The 14,558-nt window shown below is 36.9% G+C and overlaps 1 protein-coding gene across 9 annotated transcripts in view; it reads left to right on the forward strand.

Moving 5' to 3' along the window:
* The window catches only part of Grik1 (glutamate ionotropic receptor kainate type subunit 1), a 379,854-nt gene that overhangs the window by 264,762 nt on the left and 100,534 nt on the right, over nucleotides 1-14,558 (forward strand). For all 9 annotated transcript variants that reach the window (XR_012447881.1, XM_074072841.1, XM_074072843.1 and 6 more), the window contains exons 5-6: nucleotides 5,179-5,232; nucleotides 8,063-8,236. Coding sequence is in view for 8 of the 9 variants with exons in the window: in XM_074072841.1 (XP_073928942.1) it covers nucleotides 5,179-5,232; nucleotides 8,063-8,236 (228 nt within the window). In the remaining variant the exon portion in view is untranslated. The remainder of the gene's footprint in view (nucleotides 1-5,178; nucleotides 5,233-8,062; nucleotides 8,237-14,558) is intronic.

Consider the following 14,558-nt stretch of genomic DNA (forward strand, 5'->3'; position numbering starts at 1 on the left):
TTTCAATGGAAAGAAGCAGTAATAAAAACCTATATAAATATTACAAGAACACTTCAGAATTGACTAGGAGAACTCCAGGCTCCATTTTAAGTTATTCTTCTACAACAGCAGCATAATGCCAGTTATTTGTGACATATGGATTGGATTGCCCTTAATGATGGATACTGAGAATTTGCAGATAATAATTTTTGTTGCTATCTCCTCCATAGCATTGCTTTGCTTTCTGAGAAATGATTGGATTGAAATATAGTACAGGCTTCTTCAGATTCTCAAATATGTTATTGATCAAAAGACTCTCCAGCTATTTCATAGGATGACTCTGTAGACACCACAGTTATTAGATCTCACAGCTATCTTGGTTATCTTCATCTGAACTTCAATGAAGACTTACAAGACAATCTAAAATATGACCTTGACACTGATCATGCTATATTGATAACATCCATCAAAATCCAAGAGTTTTACTAGGCGCCGGTGGCTCACGCTTATAAACTTAGCTACTCTGGAGGCAGAGATCAGGAGGATTGTGGTTCAAACCCAGCCCATGGCAAATAGTTTGTGAAACTCTATCTCAACAATTACAACACAAAAAAGGGCTGGAGGAGTATCTTAATTGGTAGAGTGCCTGCCTAGCAAGCATGAGGCCCTGAGTTTAAAACTCTAGTACAAAAAAAAATCATTTTCATCAAGAACAGCAGGTCTAAAGAAGCATCAATGCTACCTACCTTGAACATGGTTCATGAGGATTGCAAAAAACTTCAGAAAGCAGCTGAACCAATGTGATATCACCATTGTTAGCAATAAGCAATAACTGCATCCCAGGAATATGCTTTGTCAGTTGAATCATTATAATTTTCCTTTTAAGAGCCAAGTGACATTGAGTTTCAATTCTGCCAACTGCAGATCCATTATAACTACAAATAAAAGAAGTCATTAGTTTTTTTCTAGCCACTGGAAAAAAGGAATGGTCATGCAGCATTTCCCAACTTAGTAGCATAATACAGAGAAAATCTTAGAAGAGTTCCTGCCATGTTAACCCTTATTGATTTAAGAATTATATCATCCAGATAGAATGGAATGTCATAAGTGTGCAGAACTTTTAGTACTGGTCTCTTTTTAGTTCTTATAATTAATTCTGAAGTAATATAGAGTATGATTTACTATAAATGGTGCTTCTTGGAGTTGAGGGGTGCACTGTTTGGCTGGAAGCCTTTTTTATTGCTATACTAACCTAACTCAGCTAAATCAGATCTGAAGAGTTTCCCTTTCTATATTGTAGCAAAAAGAGTATTCAGCTTGGCACAACAATACCTATTTATTTATGTATGTACTTATTTACTTACCATATATTTATTCTACAAACAATTAGAGCAGCCTAGAAAACCGAATTTGAAACAAAGAGGTAAGTATCTTCTTAAAGGAGAAGAGAGTTGGCACTTAGGGGAAAGTTAGAAAACACACTGGATGACAGAAGTCCACACAGAACATTTAAATTATGTTACTGATTAACTACTAATGCAAAACCCAGAATTTTGAACTTAATCTTCTTTGCAATCAAAACAATCTTGTTAACAGGATCACTTACATGACTTATGGCATCTATGAAACAGAAAAAAAAGTATTTATTTAGAAGAAGAACAGTTTGTCCTGGTACTGATAACCCTAGCATACATTTGCTAGGGAAAGCAAAGTGGCAAATGTCAGTATTCTTCCCATTTTGTTGGCTACAACTAGCATTTGAACCCTTGTAAGCACAAGGGACAGGAAATATGATCCTGCTCCAACTCCTTTGAGTTAGAAAATTGACAAACAGTGCTAATAGCATCCAAACTAGAGATCTTCCAAAATCAAGAGTAATAGGTATTCAATATCATCTCTAGAGAGGGTGAATTGTTAAAACTTTTGTAAATATCACAATGTACTTGCAGCACAACAATAATTAAAAAATCATCTCTAATTTAGATACATAATGCTATCCAAAGGGCTGAGTTTTTTATTTCTTCTTTTTCTCTTTTCATTTTTGAAGGCAGGGTTTCACTGAGTAACCCAGCTGTCCTTGAACTCCTGATCAAGAGACTACCACAGTCTCTTGAGTACTGAGATTATAGGTGTGAATCACCATGCCAGGCTGGGTTTTTAACTTCAACCAATCTGAGTCAATGATATTATATCAAAAGTTATTTAACAATAATAGTTCTATGAGAAACAAGCATTAAGAGAACAAATTAGTGAACTCAGTTAAGGGGATGATGCCATCAATATGAGCAGAATTGGTAGCACATTTATTACACAGCAGTGTCAGTGACATGATATGTTTTGTGGACTCAAAAGGATTTAAATAGAGCCAGAACTAGTGCCCACCAATACTTCCCTAGTAAAGTATACACACAGCCTCAGCCAGTGAGCACCATTTGGTCAGTTCAGCAGACAAATAGAGTATCAGAATTCAAAGAAGGTAGTCCTAAGAAAAAGTCAGTTTTGCAAAGTATGATTAGAAAACTCTCAAGAACTTGATTATACTTTTTATTTTCAAAACTGACATTTATCCTGATGTGACATTTTCTTAATCCCTTAATGACTTTTAGTTGAAATACCAACAGGCAGAAAGAAAGTGATAATGTGAATTCAATACTTTCATTTATAAAGTATGCTACATTAGAAGGTAGGACTGAAGGTCCTAGTCAGCCTACAGAACAGTACAGGACAATTGTCTTAAAAGCATCACCTTTGGGGCTACTACCTTTATCATTCTTATCTAGAAAGTTTTCATTCACCTGGTCCTAGAGTAGTCACAAAGTTGACAAACCAATGATCAATGCGCACTTATTTCTTAATTTCTACTTTAGGAAATTCACAGGAAGAACCAAGAGGCACTGACCGAAGCAACTAGCTAGGAAAGATAACAGAGATTTTCTTGGAATGGCAAATAACAAGCATACCTGAAAGATCCAAGTGTTCCTTTTGTAATAAAAACAGGCCTGTTGACTGCTTACTCATGGCATTTTCACATCTCATTACTAACACTGAGTAACAGGCAAATCAAATGGATATTTGTCTCCAGGAATTATAAATTATAATTATAAACTATAATTTAATTATAAATTAAGTGATATTTAAAAAAAATAAGTGTTTATGACCTCTACAGGGAATGAAAATCTTCTGTAAAAATGTTTAAAAAGGAAATTTTACCCAAATGAATGCTGTAAACTTAAATATCTGTGTTTCATTTTCAATTCCAGAAACAATATTTTAAACCTCATTGCCCAGCTCTACCACTTCACATAAAACTTGTCTTGGCTACAATTACACTATCTAATAACCAAAGTGAAAAATTGGATTCCTGACTGACCCTGGCTGGCCAGTTCTTTAAGCTCGAATGATATAAAAGACCAACTAACAAGACCTCCCATTGCAGGGCTGTAAATGTCACTGATGGCCCTACAGCAAGCCTACCTTTTAAAAACCCCTGTGTGTACCTGGTCTTGTTATTACCATAGGAGTGGCTTCTATGCCAGTGGCTCATGATTCATAGAGTTCCCCATCATTTGTCTTACCTTCATCACATTACAGTTTCACTAAATATCCTCTGATTTCCATGTTAGCAGAGACAACATTAATTGTCTGATTAGTTTCATGCTATGTTTTGTGCTGTGGCTGAATGACTTCTTCATTTTTCATTCCCTTTTATGTAAAATCGTTCCAGTTTGCATATTTTAGGTACTTTCCAGGACCAATGACAACTTGAATTGCATTTCCGCAGATCTTTATAATCCATCTCTTCAAAGAACTTGGAAAGTGTGCATGCCAATGTCTATGTTTTTCATAGAACAGTAACTCTCCACCGCTGTAGGCTCCACTCTCTGGACTTTTAGTTCAGGATGACTTTATTACACAACCTAAGACTCTCTAATTTAAAAACTTCTATAGAGCAGTCTCACATGTCCAGAATTGACCCATTCTGTAGGAAAAGCTACTTTGAGAAATTTAACTTGTGAGTCTTATATATTTCTATGCAGAACCAAGAGGTAACTCCAAAGTAGTCTTTTTGGAGACCTGCCCCAAGGAAGGTGATACACTTATTTAGAAGATGAAGGAAACCATTGGTAACTTTTTCAGATGTGTTGACACCATTTCCAGGAGTTTGAAAGTTAGATCACAGTTAATAAACTACCTCCCTAGAACTCTCTAGTCATCTCCTTTATCTCCTCTCCCTCACAAAGTAAAAAAGTGTATACATTCACAGAATTTCTGGGTCTATCAAGATCCCAATTAGGTAACTGAGAATAAGAATCAAGGGACAGTGTAACAAGCTGGGAGCAGTGGCTCACCTGCAATCCCAGCTACTTGGAAGGCTGAGACAGAGGATCATGGCTCAAGGCCAGCCAGGGCAAAAAGTTAGAGAAATCTATCTTAAAGAAAAAGCTGGGTGTAATGGTACATGCCTATAATCCCAGATAAGAGAAGCAGAGGTAGGAGGATCAGAGTCCAAGGTTGACCAGGCAAAAGCATATAAAGAATAATTTAAACAAAGAGGACTGAGGGTGTAGTTTAAGTGTTAAGTGACGGGACTAGCAAGTTTGAGGGCCTGAATTCAAAATCCCAATACCACCAAAAAAAGAGAAAGTATGAAATTGATATAAGGATAGTCTCCATTCTTCTACTACAAACTAGTCTTCTCTCCCCAACTCATTTCTGTTAGACCAAAAGGAGTAGAGAGACAGTTTTCAGAGATACACTCATTTACAAATACTCATTTAAATGTATCTATATAATAGCATTGTCATTTCAACATTTAATGAATTCTATGCTGAAATAAATGTCATATGAAATACCAAGACTAAGAAACAATAAGTAACATGTCTAAACATGAATTTAATTACTCAGAAACTTAGAAAGACAAAACCCTGTGCTCTCATGGGGAACTTCAAGCCTAAAATTTGTGGAGCATAAACTGTTTTTAAATTTGATCATGAAACCAATTACTTCTCTGTAAGTCAAACACAGTATAATGTAATAAAAATGATAAGGAGGTCAGGGGCCTTGTATCACATCAGCCACTAAATGGCCTCGGATTTCTCATCTACTAGGTCCTCTTTCCCAAGCTTTGGCAGCCACCTTACTAATGATTTCTTATTATGATTCTGCTTCTGATTCTTTCCCCTTATTTCTCTTTTGCAGATTTTGTTCATGGGCATGATGACTGAGTACTATCACTACTTTTTCACAACCCTGGTAAGTGCTCCCAGTAGAAATGTCTTCCATGGGATAGCAAGCATTTCTACACATTATTTCAAAGCCAGCCCCTCCATTGTTAAAGACAGGAAGGATATTGTCATGGAGACTTGCTTTACTTTCTTAAGACTCTTCTAAATCCAGTAATGCTGAACACCAGATTTCTTTCTTTCTTTTTTAATGAGTATCAATGCATCTGCAACCAAAAAGGGATGAAATTCCATTAAATAAAAACCATCAAAGTGCAAATTCATACAAGCATCATGCACAATTTCTATATCCATTAGCAATTCCACTGAAGTGTGCCGTGGCATTCTTTAATTTCATGTGGCTTTCCTAGTTGTGTCTAGGAAATAGTGGAGGTAAGCCATAATCACCTGGCAGGTGTTGGGGAAACTGTTAAGAAGTAGGAGTTTGAGAGACACGCTGAACATTGAACATTTTGGACCACCTAGAAAAAATTATGATTCTAAGGTTTAGAAATTCTGATGCCTTAAATTCTGAGAGATTCTCAGTTCAAGGTAGAATGACATAGGGCTTTTAAACATACCAGAATGATGTGATAGCTCTCATTCAATGACCCTCAGAGATCAAACTCATACACACGCATATACCACTCCTCCCAGCACCACACACTCCACTTTCTTATGTGAGAGGAAAATCAAGAATCAGCCTTCTTTCCTAATCTGTCAGGGAGTATCAAGTAAAATCTACCCAGATTTGGAGAATTGAAGGCTTTAGTAGAAGGACCAAGGAGTTGTCACACTCATAATATTCACAGTAGCAAATTCCATTCCTGATTCAAGTATCCCTGAGAGCATGAAGGGGTGTGGAGGGCATCATGAGATTACTTTGGGATAGCTGTCAAAATCATTACTGCTACTGAGCTCGGGGTGGGGAAGGAGGGCAAAGCCTGGAAGTTCCTAAAGTAAGGTTTCTTTGATATTATGCCCCAGTCTTCCTGCTGTCCTTGTCAGTTCCTCTTTTAGAACAGTTGAGGGTGATCTTGGGGACGGATAAGTGTCTTACTTTGCTCACCCTTTCCCCATCATCAGGAACACCTGATGTTACTCAAGGTGATATGCCCACCGTTACACACTGTGAAGAGGTGGTGTTGGACGATTTGTCATCCAACTAGAAACCATCCACTAGAACCTAGGAAGGCTGGTCCTCAGTGGAGGCTTTTCAGGGTAAAGACATTGCACAGTTTTATTCCTGTCCATCCCTCACTCTCCTGTTTTCCTCTTTCTGCACTTACAAGGAGATGTCACAAACCCTACCTTGGACGTTCCTTATTCTACACTGCATAGGAACCCCAAATTGTAGGGCAAACTAATTTTGCACATTTTTGACATAGTCATTATAGCATATCAAACTTATATACTATGGGATTCAGTATGCATGCCAGAAGTTTCTATGAAATATCCTGTAACTTGAGCAATTTTTCTTTGATTCATTGAGTATACTAAAAGAATCACTCTTTTCCAGGTCTTATTCTTTAAATTTGTTTCTGTAAGCATTTTTCTAGAGTTTTATCTATATTCTGTCCTATATTGTCAACATTTTTTCCCATGGATATTAGCATAACTTTTTTTAAAAGTTAGTTAATTTGTGCAAAGGAAAAAATAGATGATACTTTACTTTTTCTGATATGGACGCAGCAGCACCGAGCTGCATTCTGATAGTTCTGCCACCTACTCTGACATTGCCTTGGGAAAGGGTGGCAATGCTGAGGAGTTCTTCAAAAGAGTAAACCTGTGTGTATCTGCTGCATGTGGATATCATGGAAGGCTTCTGGGGCTGCTGCCTTTCAGTGAAAACAGACTTCCCGACATATCCCACCTGGTGCTGCTCTTTCAGAAAGTACTTGCATGGTTAGGAATTTCTATGGAAGTTGTTTTTTTTTTTTTTTTCCTGTCAAATGCTATTTTGAAAGTTTTATTCCCAAATTGTGTCTAAACTTTTTGTATAAGAAAAAAAGATGAAATGATCATGTTAGTTCTTTTTTATTGCTTTTTTTTAATGAATCAACTTAGAAACTTCTGATTTACACCCAGCTTTTTCCATCATGGAAAAGACTGGCATGGGTAAAATGTCTTTCCTGGAGCATTGTCTGAAAGGGAGTGGACGCATGTCCACCCAACTGCACAGTCCCTATGTTCTCTGAAGAGAACCTTTGGGTCTTAGTCTGAGCTCAATCTTTATGCCCTCTTTGCATGGAATATGAGTTATTATCAGTAAGTCAAGGGATTGCATTTTTTTTTCCTGCCAAGAATGATCTTCCTGACAAATACATACGAAATTTCCAAACTTCTCCTCTAGGGTAACACCCAGACAGCTTGAAGCAACAAGATGTGATAGAGAAGTATGATTACTGCCATTGACCAGAGATTCTTTTATAGCCTGGTCATGTCACCACTGAGAACTTCAGTTTCTTCATCTATAAAATAAAAGCATTGAACTAAATGGACACAAATATCCCTTACAACTCCTCAAAGACTATAGGCTAGGAAGAGAATCCTTAGCTGTCAGAATACAGTATGCTGTGCTCAAGGGTATACAAATTATTGGCAGTCAAATTTCTCTTCTTGATTTATTCAAACTCTAACAGTATTGCAAAAAATGGGTAAAAATGAAAACCACTCCTGCCTTAGAGTGACTTAGATTGTATGTGAATTGTGAATGAAAAACACACTTTTTTTTATAAACGTGCTATGAAAGTGGTTTACTATTTTTATTTTAATCTATTTGTTGCTTCTGTAATCATTCATTTTCTTTTGCTTTGAAATGTTAATTTGTTTTTACCTTTGTTATTTTTAATACTGTACAGGACTTATTTGCTTTAGATCTGGAACTCTATAGGTACAGTGGTGTAAATATGACTGGGTTCCGGCTGCTTAACATTGACAGCCCTCATGTGTCATCCATCATCGAGAAGTGGTCCATGGAGAGGCTGCAGGCCCCACCCAGGCCTGAGACTGGCCTTTTGGATGGCATGATGACAGTAAGTAGCTTTAAAATGAGATCATTTGAGATCATGGTTGAATTGCTTAGGGCTAGATTAAGACTTTCATATGCCAAACTTGGCACCAGCGACTTATGCCTATAATCTTAGCTACGTGGGAAACTGAGAGAAGGAGGATCATGGTTCCAGGCCAGCAAGGTAAAGAGTTTGTGAGAGCCCATCTTAACCAATAGTTAGGTGTAGTGGTTTATGCCTATCATCCCAGCTACATAGAAGGCTGAGATTGGGAGGATTGTAGTCTGGGCTGGCCTGCACAAAAAGTGCGTCCTTATCTCAAAACAACCAGAGCAAAAACGAATAGTTAGAGAAGTGGTCCAAGTGGTAGAGAGCACCTGCTTCGCAAACATGAAGCCCTGAGTTCAAAACCCAGAACTGCCAAAAAAAATAATAATTTCAGATCTTTCTATACTTTGAAGAAATGCTATTATAATGTGTGCCCTGACTTCAATGAGAAAGAGGAAGAGGAGGCTTTTTAGATATTTTGAAAGGTTGAGCCAACTATGAAAAGCTGCTATTTTTAGATTCCTAGCTGCACTTGTCTCAGATTTAAAAAAAAAAGTTTATGACAGTAGCCACCACCATCAGTCAAATGAAGACAAAGCAGGAACCAAGGCAAAGGCAAACGAAGAGTGTTTCCCCTGGGAAGGTGGCCTTGGGGAGGGGTGAAAGAGGAGGAACAACCTGCTTATGAATGTTAGGCAGTGCCAGTTTACCTGTGTGCTTCTGCCACAGCTCAGCAAGCAGAAGCGGATGTGGAAAAATGCCAGATTTACCTACAAACTGTGTGTTCCTGTTCTTCCAGTCCTGGACAGGTTTAGGCAACCTTCTGTAGACATTGATAGTGCTTAACACTAGCCATATGTCGCTCTTGAAGCAGATGCCAAGCCTGTCTCCTTGCGAGTCAGAGGTACTCTCCCAATCAGAAAAATCGCCTAACTGCCCCATCAGAGAGCATCTCTCTAGCATCATTTGTCCCTTGTTGTCAAATGTACCTACCCCCCTTTTATTTCTCTAATGAGGCTCCTTGGGTGAAAAAGAAAATAGCAGGAAAGAACTACAAAAAAAATGCTTCCTATGTATGAACAGTGGCACCTAAGGGGAAAGAGATTGGGAAAGCTAACAGGAAATAGCATTTTAAATTGGCATAGCATTTCATTCTCTGTTCCCATCATCCAGAGAAGCACTCTTACTTTTAAGATGCAATTTGCTGATAACTGAAAGGTACCATCTCACTGAGAAATGAACTAGGGACTTCTTTTTTCTTTCTCCTATGACAAACAAATGAAGAAAAGAAATAAATGAATGAATTAAGTGGTTCTGGATGATTCCATGTTCAGAGTCCCTGACTGTTTTGCAAACCTGAAATAACTCTTAAAACACACAGTGATCTGAGAGATACTGATGGAAAGCATTTTGATACAAATTAGCCTTGGGGTGAAAATAGCAGCTTTTCATTAAAATGTTGCTTTGAATAAAAACAAGGAGAGAATTTTCAGGGAAATACTGGCTTCCAAAGGGAAGCGGAATAGTACCTCCTTGTCTTCCATCAAGATTTCTATTACAAGATTCGCTTCCGAATCATTTTTACCTGTACTTGGTGTGTATGACTGAGGAGTTAGATTTTGAAGCTGTTTTTACAGAGACTATAAATTTATTCCAAATGTTAAAATATACATAACAATATAGCTTAATTTACAAAAACATCCAACAGTGTATGAGCTCAATTATACTGAGCTGACAGAATAGTTCGCACATCTTGACCAAGATGAGGAAGAACACAGAAAAAGGGCAACAAATCTGTGGAATTTTCACAGAAACAGGCTGGGAACATGGTGATGGTGCTTCCTGGGGCTGCTGCCAGTGGCCTGCGCTAATGCCAACCCCATGAGCAGGAAATGTAGTACAGCCAAGTCCCAGGGACTAGAAGATACCCTGTTCTGTCCAGAGGTATCCAGTCTAAGAAAGGGATTTCAAGGCTGAGTTCTTATAGTTGTTATTATTATGAAACCAAACCAGAAGAGATTGGTTTACTAAAGTGTTGTTAATGCACAGCATAACTATAAAAGGTCATGTCAATACTAGTCCAAAACAGTGGTAGAATGCAGCACCCACTAAACATTGGCTCCAACAGCCATGCAGATGTAGCTCTGAAATTGATCACATAAGGCACACCATCATCATTATTGTCCAGAGCTTGCATCACACTTCATTCTTTTCTGTTTCACCTGAATCTGTCTGATTTAAGGACACAGAAACTGTATTTTCATTAAGAGGAAAGGGCACAGATAGGAAGTATTTTCATCAAGTCAAGATAACACACCCCCTGGCCCTAAATCCAGGTCCAATGCTAAGACATCTTTGCTCTCAAGTTGCCTCTATCCAAACTCTTTCTGCTGTACTCTAAAGATAAGAAGTCTCATTTCATTCCTTTTGTACAAATAATATATGCTAATTTTAAAAAGAGAGAAAAGGAAAAAAAGCCATAAAGAAATAATGCCAAGTTTCAATTCCATCAGGTCTATGTATAAGATCCTGAGCTTTTATTCATTGTTGCACATCAAGCACTTGCTTTCCCACTACCATCCAGACTGCTCAGACACCACTTCCCCAGAGAGGCATTCCAGGAATCCATACACACTGTGGTGGCTTCCTCTCTGTTATTCTCTCTGCCCAACGTGTTTGCCCTCATAACCTCCTATGATATACTTTGACTTACTGCTTTTTTTAGTATCTTCCTCTACAAGAATACAAACAGCATGAGGATACGTTCTTTGTCTTTTTTCACTGTGCTCTATCCTCAGAGCTAGAAAAGTTCTGGTCCAAAGTAAGTCTCCATAAATAGGTATTTTATGAAAGCATTAACGCAGTCAACAAATATGAGTTAATCTACTGAAACACAAGATGCTATATGAAAACTATTTGTATAGAACTGAAATATTCTTATTAATGTCCAGGCAACTTCCTACAAATAAGAAATATATGCCTATGATCTCAGCTACATAGGAGGCTATAGCTAGGAAGATCATGGTCTGAGGCCGGCCTAAGCAAAAATATAAGACCCTACCTGAAAAATAATTAAAAAGCACAAAGAGTCTGGAGGCATGGCTAAGACCTTGAGTCCAAACTCCAGTATTACCAAAAAAGAAAAAAGAAAAAAAGAAATATGCATGATTTATTCTAAAGTAATAAGGTTATTGAAAAATTTCATCATAACCACTATTTACTATTATAAATAATTGTAAGTAAGGCCTTTACTATAATTGAATTGCATTCCCTAAAATCGTGTATTATCTCACTATTCTCCAAGATGAATTTCCCTGTAGCTCTATACAGTCATACTTTTTTCATTTGCCACCATACGTTTATAGATTTAGGATATAAACATACAACATAGGAATCAGAAACTTACATAGGAAAAACTCATATGTTTTGACTTCCTACCTACTTGTCTATTTTTTTCAATACTTTTAATTATTAAAAATTCCCTAAAATTTCATACTCTATAAAATCTTCAAAGAGTATTATTATATGTCAAAACATATCCAAATCTGAAAATAGAAAATTCAGTCATGCCAAAGTTCAAAAACCATCTTGATTCTAGATTTAATTGAAGAAAAAAAATTAACTTTAAAAATAGAGTTGAGTTGATTAAAAAAACTGAGTCAATATAGTTCATAAACAGTAAAATTTACTGCTAAAAAACATCTTGGGGTTAAAAAAGAAATAATGTTTTATCAACTGGAGTGTTAATTAACACATCAGAAATTTGGAGTGATTTTTGTAAAATCTACTTTGTTTCTTTTCACTATGTTTAAATTATTCTCAGCATTTGATTCAGTATCTTAGCTTCGGGACAGACTGGGCTAATGGAAAAACCCATTCTTAGATAGATTCTCCTCTGATTGAGGACAAAGTTATATATGATTCAGTACAACCCAGGAGTCCCAGAAACAGCAGAACATTGGTCTGTCATCTTCCTTCTCAGATGCTCAAATGCCTTCACAGTGTGAAGTCAGCCAGTAGTTTTTTCCTGCTCTCCTACATATACTATTTTCTTTTATCATGGTCTATGGAAAGACATCAAGTCTCCACTGCTACTCTTGTGATGAAAAACAACAGGAAGCTGGATTAGTAAAAAAGCAAGGTCTTTCCAGATAAGGAATGTCTGGATTTGGTTCCTGGTCATGTCTCTTGACTAACCAAGTGACCCAAGCAAGTTATTTACTTATCTGAGCCTGTTTGCTGATCCATAAATCTATATGATACCATTCTAGGATCAAATTACATGATACAGGCAAAACTTCTAGGGCATAGGAATGAATTTACTTGCTGATGCTTGCTGACTTTTGAATTTTTAGTCAATAAAAGAACAAGACATTTTGAAACACCAAGGCAGAATTCTTACTATGCCTTATTTGAGAAAACAAGGAAAACTAAGGATTATTTTATTATTTATATTATTATTTATTTATAAGAGGCACATTCCTTGAATTGTTCCAGTAGTACAAAATGGCCCTTTCCTGAACTTGTGTAAATGGAACCATCCAGGCCTATTCTCCAACTGTTCATGTAATCCTCTTTCCCTGTTTTCCATTGTCTCTCAAAAGCTAGTAAATGTTCATTGAAACTCAAATTATGCAACCAAGACTCTGCCAAGTCTTATTGGACCTGCTGAGATTGCTGTCCTGATAACTGATTTTCTAGATTAAGAACGTGCTGATTTCTCCATCACTTTCCCAAACCCAGCTTTCAATACATATAAAATGTGAACATAAACACATTTGGAAGAAGAATATTTGAAATCTAGGCCAATTTCTATTGCATTACATATTACCAAAAATGACTTGAGACTTGCTGTTCAGTATGCAGCCCTCCAGCACAAAACTGAAAGAGGGAGAAAATGCAGTGGTAATTTATTAGTGCTAAAAAATAAGTTAGAATGAGCATTTCCCCATCTAAGAAAACATTTTATGTCAAGGGGGAGCATATTTTTAGAGTAAATGGTTTTCTTCTTTGGATTTGAAAGGCACTGATCAGTTCTATAGTTTTGAACTATTTTATTCCTTACCAGTGTGGAGACAAGCTTGGTAAGGAAAGTCAAATTCCCTTCTAAACCAAGTTAATGGAAAATTCAGGCCATTGGAACCCCACTCTTCCTACTTCTCTATTAAACCAGTTGTTCAGTGAATTAATACAGTTAACCCTCTGTTTCTTCAGATGTCCAACTCTGTAGATTTAGGCAGTGGTTATCAAAAATATTCCAGAAAAACTGCACCTGTACTGAATATATATTGACTTTTTTCTTGTCATTATTCCTTAAACAATATAGTATATCAATGATTTAATAGCATTTACATTATATTAGGCATTACAAGTAATCTAGATTTATAAAGTATTTGGGAGAGTGTGCTTAAGTTGCATGCCAACACAAAGCCATATTATATAAGGGACTTGATATCCAAGGGAGGCCCTGGAACCAATTCCACATAGATAGCAATGGAACACCACACACACACAAATATGTAAAGAAGTATAATATACTGCCAGATGCTGTAGCTCACACCTATAATCCTAGCTACTCAGGCTGAGATCAGGAGGAGCATGGTTCAAGGCAAAAAGTTCATGAGATCCATATCAACCAAAGAAAAGGTGGGCAATGGTGGCACGTGACTATCATCCCAGCTACAGTGGAAGCACATAAGTGGGAGGACTGTGGTCCAGCAAAATCCTATCTCAAAATAACCAAAGCAGAAGATCTGGGCTATAGCTCAAGTGGTAGAACATCTTCCTAGAAAGTTCAAGGTCCTGAGTTACAACTCCAGGTCTTCTGAAAAAAAAAATATATGTATATATATTCTACTGATAAAAAGGTCCACAGTGGAATAGCATTAATGACTATGGGGAAGAGCTCTGAAATCTGACTTTGCATCCTGAGTTGTGATTCTCACTCCTCCTCTTACTGACTACATAACTCTAGACAAATTATTCTACTTCCCCAAGCCTTAATTTCCCATCTATAAAACTGGAACAATATCTGTTTCAAAAGATTAATTTTAATAATTAGAGATAACATACATAAGATGCTTATAATACCTGAAATGCAGTAAATTCTCAATATAAGCCATTATTGAGCTATTATTGTGATAAGTAACTTGGTTTAAAGGCAGCACAGCATCCTGGTTAAAAGCATAAACACTAGCACCAACAACTGGTGTGAATATCAGCTTTCCCACCACTACTTTGAAGACAATTTAATCTGTTTCTTTTCCATAAAGGAGTAGGGGTGATGGTAAAAATTCAA

The sequence above is a fragment of the Castor canadensis genome, chromosome 5 (assembly GCF_047511655.1).
Source record: "Castor canadensis chromosome 5, mCasCan1.hap1v2, whole genome shotgun sequence".
NCBI classification, from domain to species: Eukaryota; Metazoa; Chordata; class Mammalia; order Rodentia; family Castoridae; genus Castor; species Castor canadensis.